This window comes from Rhinopithecus roxellana, chromosome 5 (assembly GCF_007565055.1).
Source record: "Rhinopithecus roxellana isolate Shanxi Qingling chromosome 5, ASM756505v1, whole genome shotgun sequence".
Lineage (NCBI taxonomy): Eukaryota > Metazoa > Chordata > Mammalia > Primates > Cercopithecidae > Rhinopithecus > Rhinopithecus roxellana.
Window position 1 is genome coordinate 76226776 of NC_044553.1, and position 15719 is coordinate 76242494.

The window sequence follows — 15719 nt, forward strand, 5'->3', positions numbered from 1 at the left end:
GATGTCACCTTCAATAGGCACCGCTGGCAAAACTGCTGCGCTGGCCATTGGAAGCAGAGGGATCCATCGCCCCAATGATGAAGAGAGGTATGCAGAAAAGGAGGGCAGCAGCTGATGCAGTGGCCAAGAGGGCCCGTCCACAGAGCACACAGTAAAAAAAAACAACCACTGCCACCCTGGAAATCCCATCATGGGGCTCTGACGGCAGAGGAGGGGGCAGAGCCACAGAAATGCTCAAGCAGAGGGTCTCTTTCCATGTTCCCCCTTAGCTGGTGTTGTCCCTGGAACACAAATTAGATTTGCCCTGTTCACCCAAGAAAGGACAGAGCTAGAGTTCAGGCCATATCTTCAGGGCTTGCTCCATAAATCCCCCCCTGAGAGGCCCTGCACAGCACACTCAACTTCACTAACTTCGTCAGGTATGGGACAGACCAGCTGGAGGACTGAAAGCCTGAATCCCAGAATGTTTTACATGACACAAAGCTGCCTGAAGCAAAATACAGGCCAAGGGCTCCAAAGTAGGCCAGAATTGCTCTAAGAAAAACAGGAGGCTGGCTGGTGGGGAGGAGAGGAAATTAGGCTGAGAGGCCAAAGTTGGATTCTGATCATGGCTCATCTCCTCACTGCAGGGCACTGGAGCCTAGGCCTACGGATCCACGGAGGAGTTTAGACAGGCAGCGAACCCTCCAGAGTTACATGCAAACTGCTGCATTGATCATTTATCCAATTTTCAAAGACGGGTCTGACCCCAAAGACTCAGAACCACTGTGCCAGTCTGTGACCTTGGGAAAGCTCCCCCTTCTCTGTGGACCTCAGTTTTTTCATCTGTGAAACGTGCTTGGCAACAATGGTCTCAATGAAATCACTTTTTTATTTTTATTTATTTTTTAAGACAGTGTCTTGCTCTGTCACCCAGGTTGGAGTGCAGTGATACTATCTCAGCTCACTGCAACCTCCGCCTCCCAGGTTTAAGCACTTCTCTTGCCCCAGCCTCCCAAGTAGGTGGGACTACAGGTGCGTGCCACCACACCAGCTAATTTTTGTGTTTTTAGTAGAAATGGGGTTTCACCATGCTGACCAGGTTGGTCTCAAACTCCTGACCTCAAGGGATCCACCTGCCTTGGCCTCTGAAAGTGCTGGGATTACAGGTGTGAGCCACCACACCCGGCCCTAAATTCTTTTAAAATCACTTTAAATGTTAGCTACTCAAGTTTAAAATAGAGAATTTTCTCTTAGGTGAGATAAACATTCTCTTTGCAATCAAATTTATACTCATAAGTCCTTTCTGCACAGCATCGCAAATATCCAGCTCAGCCCAGGGTGCAAATGACCACAAAGACCCCTTATCCTTCAAGGCCTTCTCAGCTCCCACTTGCCCCTGGAGGTGTCCTCACTATCACCCTCCCTCCTCTGAAAGCTTCATATCCTCTGCCAAGATCACTCTATCTTCTATTTCTTCTTTTCTCCTGTGAACAGCATTTTTACCACTAGACCATATGCTGTTCTCTAAAAGGTCAAGGACATGTCTCAGACCATTCAAGAGCTCAGGGCAGCTACTCTCTCCTGGATAGCACAGGCCCATGGGGTCTCCAGGAAGGGAGTATTTTCCATCTTGGGGAAGGGGTGGGCAGAGGGAGCACATCCTTGCTGGAAGGAAACACCTAAGAGAGAAGGAGGAGTGAGCCTGAACTCCAAGCAGGAGATGTGACAGGCCCTGGCTCCGAGCTTGTCAGAAGTGGGGACCACATAGGGCTCAAGGGGAAAAGGACAGGAATAAGTCAGTGAGTCCCGAGGTACGTGCAGACCTGGAAACTGGGGTCAAGATCAGAACTTGGATGGGCTGGGGGTCAGGTGGAAGTCGTCAGAAGACAAGAGGAGAACCAGACAGACAAAACCTGCTGTCCTGACCTCACTGTGTACCAGGAGGAGGTCTCTGGGAAAGCTCGGTTGGCCCAGAGAGAGATACTGAAGAGCCAGACTGAGCACATCAGCCCAGGAAGTGACTAACTAGAGGCCTCTCAGGGCCAAACACAGATGGAGACTGCGGCTCTTGACCTCAACACTCTTCATACCCTCAGGCACAAGAGGTGCCGACCAGGCTAGGACCTGGAAATCACTAAAGGGGCAGCCTCTATCTGGTGTTTGACCACATGGGGGCAGCAGAGACAGCCCCTGCCCATCCAACTGCTGCCTGGGTGGAGCTCACGCCTGCAGGAAGAAGAGCTGACGTTTGAACTCAGGTGTTGAGGACTAACTGGGGAGGTCCAGCTGTCACTCAGGGCTTCAGAATCAGATGGCACCCACTGACCCAGAATACCTTCCTACCACTCAGAGGAGTTGTTGTTGGAAAGCACACCCACACAAGTCCCCTGGGCCATGCCTTGTGGCTGCCCCAGCATTCCTGCCCATGCCTCCAAATTCCAGGCAGGTACTTTGTCCTCTGCATAAGAAGCATAAGTGCCACGAAAAGCACTCTTAGGGCCGGGCGCGGTGGCTCAAGCCTGTAATCCCAGCACTTTGGGAGGCCGAGACGGGCGGATCACGAGGTCAGGAGATCGAGACCATCCTGGCTAACACGGTGAAACCCCATCTCTACTAAAAATACAAAAACTAGCCGGGCGAAGTGGCGGGCGCCTGTAGTCCCAGCTACTCGGGAGGCTGAGGCAGGAGAATGGCGTAAACCCGGGAGGCGGAGCTTGCAGTGAGCTGAGATCCGGCCACTGCACTCCAGCCTGGGCGACAGAGTGAGACTCTGCCTCAAAAAAAAAAAAAAAAAAAAAAAAGAAAAGCACTCTTAGGAAGGCAAACATTATAAATGGTTCTTATCAGCTCGAGTCCCTTAAGGACTTGTGGGTGAGTCCCTTAAGGACTTAAGAGTGTGAGCACCTGAAGTCTATGAAAGGGATTTTGAAAAAGTCTTCTGGCCACCCAAACCTATGGAAATTCCACCTTAGGGTCCACTGAAGAGGCAGTTACTCGCTCTGTCCTTCCCCAGTTGTTCATCTGCCCCTACCTGTGATGGTGACAGAACCATGCGCGTCCTGCTGCAGCACCGGGTTGCGCACCAGGCAGCTGTAGGTGCCATTCGCACCCAGCACCACCCGCAGGACACTGTGCACATCAAACAAGCCCTGCTCATTGGCCATCTGCGACGTGGTCACGTTGCCAGTCAGGGGCGCACCCTGCCCATCCTGCCAGAACACCTCGGCCTCAGGGTAGCCTCGGTAGCTGGAGCACGTGATGGTCACCGTGTCCCCGGGTCGCAGGTCCTTGTTAGGCTCCAGGGTCATGCTGGGCTTCGAGTAGGGAGCTGGAGGTGGCAGAGGACAGGGGTCAAGGGCAGGGCAATGGCAGACGACGAAAAGGATGCATGGGGCTGAGTACAGGAATCAGCACTGGGGCTGGGGTTCTGGGAGCAGTGGTGCAGCAGGGGGTGAGCTGCAGGGGGAATGGAGGATGAACCAAGGGGAAGGCGTCCCCCTCCCGGTGCTCACCAGCCACCTGCAGGCTGACAGCAGCGCTGCCAAAATCCCGGATGCTCACGAAGCAGGTGAAGCTGCCCTCGTCTGCCACACGCACGCGCTGCAGCCTCAGGGATGCGTTGCCCTGTGCCAGCAGGTCCAGGAAGAGTGCCGTGCGGTTGGCATAAGCGCTGCCCTGGTCCCGGCCCTCGGTGAAACTGTGCACCAGCTGTTTGGTATCTGTCAGCTGCCAGATGAGGTTGAGCTGTGCCAGGCTAAAGCCAGGCTCGGGGGAGAAGGAGCAGCGCAGGGTGGCATCGGTGCCCACCAGGGCTACCACCGGGTCCTCAGGGACCTGGACCTCCACGGCTCCTGGGGGCGGGGTCAGAGGGGCAGGGTGATGAGGAGAAGCAGGACTCTCCAGGCTACCATCCAAGTCTCCCAACCTCTTCCCCCATCAACTCCCAGACCCCGTTCCATCTTCCTATTTTCTTCTTAGATGCAAAAGTAAATTAAGCCTGAGGACTCTCAGATATGGAGTCTTCCCAGTCCTCTGAGAACAATCACAGCAGGTGGGTCTTGGCCTGACCAGATCAACCCCAGGGCCAGGCCTGGGGTAGGTGACCCTCACCAACTCCAGCCCTGGTGAATCCTGCCATCAGGACTCCTTTCTTTCTCCCACCCCTCTGCTAACCCAGATGTGGCTCCAGTCTTCCCATTAGCTTCCAGAGCCTTGAAGTCAGGATAGCCAAGAAGGTCTGTGATTGCTCCGCCCCCAACCCCATCCAATGAACACCCCCACCTCCCCGTTATCTTTCTCCCTATCATTAGGAGGCAACTCGCTGTTCCAGGAGACTGAAGGTGGGGCTAGATTCGGAGCTCCCAACCCCTGCTGATAGAAGCAGAACCCCCCTCCCCCAGGGGGACATTTAAGCAAAGAAACCTGTGGGGCTTCTCTGGGGTGTGATGGTGATGGAGCCGTGTGCGTCCTGCTGCAGCACGGGGTTGCGCACCAGGCAGCTGTAGGTGCCATTCGCACCCAGCACCACCCGCAGGACACTGTGCACATCAAACAAGCCCTGCTCATTGGCCATCTGCGACGTGGTCACGTTGCCAGTCAGGGGCGCACCCTGCCCATCCTGCCAGAACACCTCAGCCTCAGGGTAGCCTCGGTAGCTGGAGCACGTGATGGTCACCGTGTCCCCGGGCTGCAGGTCCTTGTTAGGCTCCAGGGTCATGCTGGGCTTCGAGTAGGGAGCTGGAGGTGGCAGAGGACAGGGGTCAAGGGCAGGGCAATGGCAGACGACGAAAAGGATGCATGGGGCTGAGTACAGGAATCAGCACTGGGGCTGGGGTTCTGGGAGCAGTGGTGTAGCAGGGAGTGAGCTGCAGGGGGAATGGAGGATGAACCAAGGGGAAGGTGTCCCCCACTCCCGGTGCTCACCAGCCACCTGCAGGCTGACAGCAGCGCTGCCAAAATCCCGGATGCTCACGAAGCAGGTGAAGCTGCCCTCGTCTGCCACACGCACGCGCTGCAGCCTCAGGGATGCGTTGCCCTGTGCCAGCAGGTCCAGGAAGAGTGCCGTGCGGTTGGCATAAGCGCTGCCCTGGTCCCGGCCCTCGGTGAAACTGTGCACCAGCTGTTTGGTGTCTGTCAGCTGCCAGATGAGGTTAAGCTGTGCCAGGCTAAAGCCAGGCTCGGGGGAGAAGGAGCAGCGCAGGGTGGCATCGGTGCCCACCAGTGCCACCACCGGGTCCTCAGGGACCTGGACCTCCAGGGCTCCTGGGGGCAGGGGAAGTGGGGGACATAAAAGGGGGACTGAGGATGGGTGGGAACTCTCTGGGCCTCCCTAGTCCCCCTCCTTGTCCCGCTAAACCCAGGCTCTATCCACCCCTCCTTTTAGGCCTGAGACCCAAAGTAATTTATTGTCTCAGGGCCTCATTCAGTCGAGAATATAGTGAGCACCTGCAGGTATCAAGCATAAGAGTCAGAAATGCAACAGAGAGCAACACTAAGGTCACACACCCACAGAAATTACATTTTAATGGGAGAGAGGGACAAACGGGCACACAGATTCTCATCAGCATGTGACTAAGGTATGTGAAGAAAAGAAGCCAGCAGGTTAGCAAGTGAAGCAACAGCTTTTCAAAATCTGGCAGGTACTTTACACCTGCCTGCGCCATGTGCATTTCCCCATGAGCGTAATTTTATAAACTGGGGAGTCCAAAACAGTATCCACCAAAAATGTCAATAGTGGTTTTCTCTGGAGAAGAGAGAATCACAAGTGCTTTTTTTTTTCCTTTTCCTAAAGAAACACAATTTGTTTTTATACAAGAGAGAACACCTGTACCTTTAAATACGGTGGTGAGGCACGTGATCTTTAAGGCGATTAAGCTGAAATTTACAAGGAACGAAAAAGAGCTGACACAGAGAGAACCCCCATAGGGGAAACAGCCGGTGGAAGGCCCTGAGGCAAGACTGGCCTTGCTGTGTGAAAATATCAGGGAGTGTCCCGTGTGGCAGATGCATCTGATGGGAGGGCATGTCCCACCCTGACCAAAGATGACTTGGAGAAACCAGTGAGGAATCTAAGTTTTTCTATGAGTAATGGGAATCACTGGGGAGTGTTTTAATCATGCATAATCTGAGTAGCAATGCTTAAAACTCACTCTAGCTCCTCTGTGGAGACTGGACTGTGGCAGGGCAGAGGGGAAGCCAGTTAGGGGCTATTTCAGCCATCCCTGTAAGAGGTGAGGGTGGTGTGGCTTCAAAGGGTGGCAGTAGAGAGGAAGAGAGGGAAGCAGATTCAAAGTTAATTTAGGAGGGAGAATCAACAGGACTTGCTGACGAGTTAGAAGGGAAAAAGGCCCGGTGCAGGAGGCTGAGGCAGGTGGATCATCTGAGGTCAGGAGTTCAAGACCAGCCTGGCAGATATGGTGAAACCCCGTCTCTACTAAAAAATACAAAAAATTAGCCAAGTGTGGCAGTGCACACCTGTAATCCCAGCTACTCGGGAGGCTGAGGCAGGAGAATTGCTTGAACCTGGAAGGTGGAGGTTGCAGTGAGCTGAGATCACGCCACTGCTGCACTCCATCCTCGGCAACAGAGCAAGACCCCATCTCAAAAAAAAAAAAAAAAAAAAGGACAAAGGAGGAGGGGGAGGAAGAAGGAGAGGAAGAGGGGGAAGAGGGGGAGCATGGAGAGAAGGAGGAAAGCTGGAACAGGCATCCCAGCTGTCCAGAGTCAACTTCACTTCCAGAGACAGGGCCAGGTCATGTCCAGAGCCAGAGCCTCCAGCAAAAAGCCCCTGGGCAGGGTCCTTGATCCCATCCCTGCCCTCTATCCTGTGGAGTTACCCCGCAGCCTCCCCACCCAGTCACCTCTGTCTTCATACTAGCTCTTCTTCTAGAGCCCTGGATAGTTAGGCAGGGGTCCTGATAGCCTTTCTTTTGGGGAAGCGAGCCCCCCCACCCTGGCACTACCATTCTTGGGTAATGGTTAGATTGTGTGCTTCGAGCACTAGCAAAACAGGCACACTCAAAATGTGTGAAGATCAGCCTTGAAACAACGCCAATTGAATACAGCACTCGTTAAAGGTTTCCTGCATTTAGAAAAATAACATTGACTTTATGGTTATTATTTTTATTGTGGATCATACTCAGTATCATAATCTTCGCAGTACCTAGAGATCTCTAAAGTTTTCGGGTTTTTTTTGAGACGGAGTCTTGCTCTGTCGCCCAGGCTGGAGTGCAGTGGCGCCATCTTGGCTCACTGCAAGCTCCGCCTCCTGGGTTCACGCCATTCTCCTGCCTCAGCCTCCTGAGTAGCTGGGACTACAGGCACCCGCCACCGCGCCCGGCTAATTTTTTTGTATTTTTAGTACAGACGGGGTTTCACAGTGGTCTCGATCTCCTGACCTCGTGATCCGCCCACCTCCGCCTCCCAAAGTGCTGGAATTACAGGCGTGAGCCACCGCGCCCGGCTGAGATCTCTAAAGTTCTTAAGCCAGCCTTGGATCTCTTGCTGAAACCCCTGGTGCCCCAGACCAGTTCTCATGCCCTGTCAGTCGGACCAGAGTGTCCCTTGGAGGGGGCATTTGGGGGAATGAAACCTGGTAAGTCACCCAGACAAAACCCTTTCTTGCTCTAGAGAAATCAGAGCAGCCATGGGTAGAGACAGGCACCACTTCTTTACGGCCACAAGATGGCGCCAGACACTCAGCTTCGTCTTCCCCACAGAGGACGCCGTCTCAGAGCAGAGATGCTGATGAGAATTTGAAATGCGGTCAGGGTATTATTAAAATAGCTATTATTATTGAGTGCACTGTGTGGGGAGAGTCACATCGTTTATTCTACACAGTTATTGGGCACCTACTATGCAGCAGCCGCCCTGGCCCTGGGATGGACCCTGCTCTTTGAACAGGGAGGAAGCAAGAAAATGCCAGGTGGGGGCGAATCTAGGCAGAATAATGCAGGGAGGCCAGGAATCGGGAGGGAGGAGCGGCAGTGTGCTATTTTATACAAGGGAGCCAGGAGAGCCTTGAGAGGAGGTGACACTAAGCAAAGACCTCAACAAAATATGGGATCCAGTCATGCAGACGTTTAGGGGCAGAAAGTTCCAGGCAGAGGAAAAAGCCAGTGGAAAGGTCCTGGGAGGGGGCACACACAGTGTGTTCAAGAAACAACACGATCACATTTAGCACTCATGTTCCCATTTTACAGACAAGGAAATAGAGGCTAAGAACAGTAAAGTGAGTTGCCTACTGGATCCCACAGGTGGAAGTAAGGTATGGCCCTGCTAGCCAGAGCTGGCTTGGCAGGACCCCTGACAGGCGTGGGCACCCCCTCCCCAACTGCCACAATCACTGTCCCTCCCCTCCAGTCCCCATGCTGCTACCCTCACCTGTGAGGCAGAACCACAGTGCTCCCAGGGCTGCACCCACGTGCACACCCATGCCAGGGCTGCCCCGCCGATGCAGCATCTTCCTGTGAGGCAGCTGACAGCTGGGCTCCCCGTGGTGGAAGGCTGCCCCTGCCTGGGAGGAAGAGGATGCAAGGCCTTTGTCTCCAAAGGTTCTCCCCAGACCGTCTCTCGCCTCATCTCTCCTGGACCAGAGTGGGGAAGGCTGCAACTGCCCACTGGGAGGTCTTCGTTCCCGTACCCCACAGGGCCCCCTGCTGAGATGCTTGGCAGGGAGTCCCTGGGGAGGCCTGACAGGGAAGATGGGGCAGGGGGCAGCTGGGATCCACCCTTTCAGCTAAGATGTATCCAGATATAAGGAAGAAGAGGCAAGGCAGCAGGTGAAGGCAAGGTTGGCTTGCTCTGGGGCTAGGATGTGTGCAGATTAATTTGGCAGTAGCTGGTAGGGCAGAGCAGGAGCTCCTGTCGGGGCCAGACTTAGAGATGGGCTGACAGGTGTGAACTGCATCCTAAAGGCAGCTGGGAGCCACTGAAGCTTCCTGAATAAGGGAAATACATGGTCAGAGCTGAGCTTCATGAAAATTAATCTGATAGCACCTCCACCCCACATCTGATGGGAGGGTGTGTTTCAGCCAGATCAAGCAGGGCTTTGAGAGACTAGTGAGGAGTTTAGTTTTTTCTATGAGTAATGGGAATCACTGGGGAGCGTTTTAATCACGCATAATCTAGGTAACAATGCTTAAAACTCACTCTAGCTCCTCGGCACAGACTGGATTGTATCAGGGCAAGGGACAGGCCAGTTAAGAGGCTATTTCAGGCTGAGTGTGTTGGCTTATGCCTGTAATCCCAGCACTTTGGGAGGCTGAGGCAGGCGGATCACTTGAAGTCAGGAGTTTGTGACCAGTCTGAACAACATGGTGAAACCCCATCTCTACTAAAAATACAAATAATTAGCTGGGTATGGTGGTGGGCACCTGTAATCCCAGCTGTTTGGGAGGATGAGGCAGGAGAATCGCTTGAACCCAGGAGGCAGAGGTTGCAGTGAGCCGAGATTGCGCCACTGCACTCCAGACTGGGTGACAGAGCGAGAGTCAATCTCAAAAAATAAAAATAAAAAAAAAGAGGCTATTATAGCCATCCCTGTAGGAAGGGATAGTAGTTGAATAAATGAGGGGCAGACAGAAGAGACAAAGCATGTCTGGGTAAAAGTGACAGCATTTGAGGACTTGGGTAGAGAGAAAGAGCAGTCAGGCCGGCCGTGGTTTCGAGTCTCAGTGACAGGGTGGAGCATTCGCTGAGGCAGAGAAAATGGAAGGGTTCAGTATAGCTTGTGTGAAGTCAGCAGTATTTGCAAAGAAGCTTCTAGGACAGAGTTTTAGGAGGCGACTAGGTGTATGAGTGTGGGAATGCAGAGAGAGAACATTTGATAGCTTAATATATCTGTATTGAGTGACCAAGACAGATCAGAAGTGGAAGAGGCGAGGAATGGGGATGACCCCAAGGCTGGAGTCAGGACTGAGTAAAAGGCAGGTCTGTGGCTGCAGGTCAGGCCTGAGCTGGGGATGGGAAGAGCGGACATCCCTAAGTCCAGCCCTGCTCCCAATCCCAGCCACCCTCCAGGCTGCACACACCTCTTCCCTGAGTCTGACAGCTGCTGCCTAAACATTAGTGCCGTGTCCTGATCAAGCCACATCTATGCCAACCAACATTGATCAGCAAGAATAGAAATGATTTCACGTCCTCCTAACACCCTGGGAGATAGGCTGTACCACTTGGTCCTATTTTTGCAGGACTTTAAAAAATCAAAGCCCATGGCCGGGTGTGGTGGCTCATGCCTGTAATCCCAGCGCTTTGGGAGGCTGAGGTAGGCGGATCACGAGGTCAGGAGTTTGAGACCAGCCTGACCAACACTGTGAAACCTCATGTCTACTAAAAATATAAAAATTAGCTGGGCGTGGTGGCGTAGGCCTGTAATCCCAGCTACTCAGGAGGCTGAGGCAAAAGAACTGCTTGAACCCAGGAGGCAGAGGTTGTACTGAGCGGAGATCGCACCACTGCACTCTAGCCTGGCAATAGAGCAAGACTCCGTCTCAAAAAAAAAAAAAAAAAAAAAAATTAAAGCCCAGATAAGTGACTTTGTTAATGTCAAATAATTTGCCAGTCAGCACAGCTGAAAAGAGTCCAATTCTGCTACACCTTTCTGCCCTTCCGCAGAGCAAACCTCATTAACAGCTGCTAGCCTCAATTCCATCCCAGGCGCCCAGCCTCAATCCTTCCAGTCCCAGCCAGGCACACCTGCCCCCCACCACCCTCCACTCCTACACACACACACCCCCAGCAGCTGGGCTGAGGGAGTCCCTCAGCCAAACCATGTGCATCCTGGCCAGCCCCCCTTCTCTCCCAGCTGTCTACAGTGGGGAAGCCCTGAGCAGCCACTTCCTTTCCAGACGCTTCCGGCCTCAAAGCCTTGCCGCCTGCTGAGTCAGCAGTCTTCCCGGGCTCCATTCATAAAGCACCTTTGGCAGGCACCACATCCTGCCCTACAAGGGCCACCCTGAGGCCCACAGGAAGATCCAGCAGGCAGCTGCCTGCACAACCTGCCCACCCCCTGCGGGAAACACCAGGGCTAAGGATGAATGGATGCCCAGATTCCACATCTCCCTTCCTCTCTTTACCCCCAGACAGAACCAAGGCCTGTGGGTTCTTCCTGGGCCACCTCCCTCACTCTCCACACTGCTTCTCAAGCTTCCATCTCCCACCCTGACCCAGCACCCTCCTCACTGGCCCTGCTTGCTCCTCTCTTTCCCTGCCAGCCCCATTCTCTAAGGTGCCTTCTCTTAGGACCTAAGACAGGAATCTGCTTATGTCCCTCCCCTCTCAAGAACCTCCCATGGCTCCCCATTCACTATAGAAGTCAGACCCCATTCCTCTGCCTGGCACTCAAGACCCTTCATATAACTGTCTCCTTCATATATCAGGCTAATTCCTGCCACTCTGGGCAGGTGCAGGGAACAGAGGGCACCTCCCCTGATCAGACCTACCCAGGCTCTCCCAGGGCCGAGCTGCCCTTCCCTCCAGAGGGAAGATGAGGAACTTCCAGGGCTGGGCCTGGGACTTGCTCCCTTTCATTCCTTTCCTAGACTCTGGATCCTGGAAACCTGCCCTGGAGAGAAGGAGTTTGACAGCCCAGAAGCAAAGAGACCAGAGGAGTCCACAGCACCCAGAGACCCCTACCCTGACAGCTGGGCCTGAAGGAGCTGAAGACAGGAGACAAAGACAGAGCTCAGAAAGGAAGTGCTCCTGGATAATGGGAGAGTGGCCTGGGAACACAGAGCTGGGCATCCCAGAACCCAGAGCCACGTGCAGCCACGCAGGCCTCATGCTGCCTGTGTACCCCATCCCCACAACAATGTCTGCCACAAAGGGGAATCTCATCCCCAGCCAGGACCTGCCCTGGAGTCAACATGTGCCACCCCTCCACGTGAGTCACCCGCTAGCACCCACTCCTGCTCCTCCTCCTTCCTGCTCTATACCAAAACCACAGAGCACCTTGGGCTTTCACAGAGCAGCAGGAGTGAGCGCTCAGGCTGTCCTCAGCCTAAGGTACAGCAAGGGCATCCAACCCTGCAGAAGCAGGGCCATAGGGAGGCTCCCAAGAGATGACCCAAGATGTGCCCTCAGAAAGCTACAACAACAAATCCAGACTGCACCTGGGCTCGGGGCCAAAATGCCCTGGGCCTGGGGATGCCCAAGAGGGTCTCCTTGCCCCCACCATAATCACCCACATCACTCCACTTCCTCCTAACCTCCTACTTCCTCCCAGTCCCCGCAGGGGCTCCTTGGGCAACGCTTCCCACAAAGACGACAAAAAGGGTCAGAGAGACACAGAGTTCTGAAAATGTCAGACAAGTCCCTGGATCCAGCTATGCCTGAAGCAAGCTGCAGACCTAGACTGCCCAGATATTTGAGCCTACCATTTTTTTCCTTAAACCAGTTTGAGCTAAGTTTCTATTGTCTGCAACTGAAGGAGTCCTTGAATCTACATGCATTCATATCTTTAGTAATTCATTTCTCTACTTACGGAGTTCCTGGTAGGGAAGTACTAGTGGCAGAGATGACTAAGCTACGCGTCTGTCCTCAAGGAGCAGGGAAGAGGGACATGTGGGTAGATCACTGCAGTTAGGTATAGTATACTATTTATGATATAGTCAGGGTGACTTGGAGGCACCTCAAAGGCATAACCCCAAAGGTGATCCCTGAAAAGTCATGAGCAGCTCCCCAGGTAGCCACACTGGGAAAGGTAGCCTTTTCCTGAACTCCAGAGACCCATCCTCCTGACACTGCCTGTCTGCCTCTCAGCCAGATCTCCTTGGAATTCTAGAAAATGAGCCCAGAGTTTGGGGTTCTGGTCCCAGCTCTGACACTTTGTTATGCAATCTTAACTAGGCGACTTCTCTTCTCTGAGCTCAGTGTTCCTACCTATAAAATAAAAGCTTTGTGGATTCTGGTGGAACTTTATCAGTATTTGACGCTTTCAGGGACTATATCCTTAAGGTTTAGCCAATTCACAGCCACGCAGTTCACACTTAAAATGCACAAAGTGACTGTGGCAGAAATTGCTAGTTGTTGTCCACTTACACCCATTTTCTCCCTTTTATTTTTAAGAGACAGGGTCCCGCTCTGTCACCCAGGCTAGAGCAGTACCATCATAGTTCAGTGGTGCAATCAGAACCCACTGCACCCTTGAACTCCCGGGCTCAAGTGATCCTCCTGCCTCAGCCTCCCAAGCAGCAGGGACTACAGGTGCTGCTACCACACCCAGCTCTCCCCGTCTTCCATAGCATTTTTAGTTAGGCACAGGGCCACTCAGCTAACGACTGCAGATCCCAGCCTTACTTGCAGCTGAGTGTGGCCATGTAATATGTACACTGGTGTGTGCAACTTCTGGATCATGCCCTTAAAGAGAGAAGCACACCCTCCCCTCCCTTTCCCCTCCCCCTTCCCACTGGCTGGAACACAGATTGGTGTGTGTGGCGATCGGACTGCCAAAGGCAACACCCTGAGGACGGCAGAGCAGCAGGCAGAAGAACCCTGAGGGACTGTAGTATCAGCCCTGGATATACCCATATGGTCACATGGATGAGAAATAAACATCTCTTCCAGCATAAGTCACTGCTATTTTGAGTCTTTCTTATAGCATCTGAACTAACGAAGGAGCCATCCCACCCTTACTTTCTCCTTCTCTTCCCCCTCTCCCTACCCCATGAGCATTGCCACTGCTCAGAGCCACAAAAGGAAACCACATCTAAAATAGGTATCTCAAAACACGAACAGGAGACTATCTCATCAGAGTCACTGAGTGATGCATGAGCCCAGCTTTGGACAAATGTCAAGGGTAGAAGTGACCAGGCTTGGGGACTATCTGTATTGAGGGAGGGGCTGGAGGTGTGAAGGGGGCACTGAAGGCTTGAGCAATGGGCAAACATGGACACCCATAACAAGATGGGGAGACCTGGAAATGAAGCATGTGGAGGGGGAAGATCAGCTCCTACTGAGCTCGAGCTATGGATCATCCACACCAAAATGTCCTACGGACTCCCAGACACACCCAGCTGCAGCTCAGAACAGAGGGACAGGGCAGTCATTCATGCAATGGTGGTGACAGAGCCAAAGGTGGGGTCACTGAGGAGATGCCATGAGAACAAGTTCTAGGGAAACTGCAGAAATTAATGGTCAAGTATCAGAACAGGGCACCTTTCTCTGCCCCCTCCCCCCGCCTCCCCACATACACACAATCTGTTTGCCCTCCCCTATGATGGGCCCCCATGGCCTCCATGGGCTATCCACTTGCTTTTGGACAGAGTTCATCGATGAGAAGCTCTGCCTTACACTGAGCCCAAATTTATCTGCCAATACAGCCCACAACAGTCCTCATCTGACCCCTTGGACCACACAGAACAAGTCTGCCCCCTTCCTTATCACAGCCCTGCACGTATTTGATCTTCCTTGACGAAGTCACCATTGAGCAGCCATGTCACACTATTCACCAAAATAACAGACTATCAAATCTGCAGCCAACCATGAGAAGTCACTCACACTCATTGCTGCTAACCCACACCTCTGCCAACCTCTTCTGAGGGAGTTGAGAATGGAGTGGAGTTTTATATGATATTTCATTTGTTACTATTCCATTTCACCCAGTTAAACTGAGTCCATTCCTCCAACTGCCACAACATTCTTTTCACTGTCGTAAAATATATGTAACATGAAGTTGGCCATTTTATCCAGGTTTCAGTGTGTAAGTCGGCAGCATTAACTATATTTACAATGCCGTGTAGCCCTGTCGTGATCTTTTGAAGCACTCTTTTGACCGTTCCTGGTGCATAGACAATGCTCGATAATTTGTTGGTGGATTAAAAAAAGAATGAATGAATATCATCTGAAAAGGTTACTCTCCTGTCTCTGTTTGTGTTTGGGTGTCATCAAGGTCCTCAGAGAGAGGACAGGAATAGGAAAGCCCACAGCACCATCTGTCCCTGGATCAATGTCCACCCACCATTCAGTACACTGGGGTGAGGAGTGTGCCTACCTGTGCTGCTACCCAGCTCCCATCTACCCATCTCATCCCCAGGGCTGTCATGAGAAGCTTCACTGCGGCCAGGTGCGGTGGCTCAAGCCTGTAATCCCAGCACTTTGGGAGGCCGAGACAGGCGGATCACGAGGTCAACAGATCGAGACAATCCTGGCTAACATGGTGAAACCTCGTCTCTACTAAAAATACAAAAAAATTAGCCAGGTGTGGTGGCAGGCACCTGTAGTTCTAGCTATTCGGGAGGCTGAGGCAGAAGAATGGTGTGAACCCGGGAGGTGGAGGTTGCAGTGAGCCGAGATCACGCCATTGCACTCCAGCCTGGACGACAGAGCGAGACTCCGTCTCAAAAAAAAAATAAAATGAAAAAAAGAGAGAAGCTTCACTGCTTCTGGCTGGGGACCAATGAAATGGAGAAGAAAAAGAAAAGAAGTGCATTTGCAAAACCCCAGTGAAGCCATGCAAGTGCCTACTAGTGGGCTCTTCTTCAAGTGCTCACTTGCTCATTGGTTCCAGAAGAGGAGATGTCCACAGCATATTCTGGGAAGATGGGACTCCAGGAGAGGCTGAGACTCAGGAGAGAAAGCAAGGGAGGTAGTGAGGGAGGTAGATGAGGACTCTGGATTGAATCTGTGCACAGCAGGAAACTGTGGAATACTGCGACCCACATCTCCAACCCTCTTCTACCCTAGACTGGCCTGAAATATCCCTGACAGCTTCTCAAAGATACTATCTCCAAGTTCACCCT

At 52.8% G+C, this 15719-nt stretch overlaps 1 protein-coding gene across 3 annotated transcripts in view; it reads right to left on the reverse strand.

The window, feature by feature from the left end:
• CD276 (CD276 molecule) overlaps positions 1-15719 on the reverse strand; it is a 30231-nt gene that overhangs the window by 7312 nt on the left and 7200 nt on the right. For all 3 annotated transcript variants that reach the window (XM_030931223.1, XM_030931222.1, XM_030931224.1), the window contains 5 exons: positions 8365-8497; positions 4906-5244; positions 4405-4719; positions 3495-3833; positions 3014-3310 (listed from right to left, as the gene is read on the reverse strand). In XM_030931223.1, the coding sequence (XP_030787083.1) occupies positions 3014-3310; positions 3495-3833; positions 4405-4719; positions 4906-5244; positions 8365-8443 (1369 nt within the window). In that variant the 5' untranslated portion in view covers positions 8444-8497. The remainder of the gene's footprint in view (positions 1-3013; positions 3311-3494; positions 3834-4404; positions 4720-4905; positions 5245-8364; positions 8498-15719) is intronic.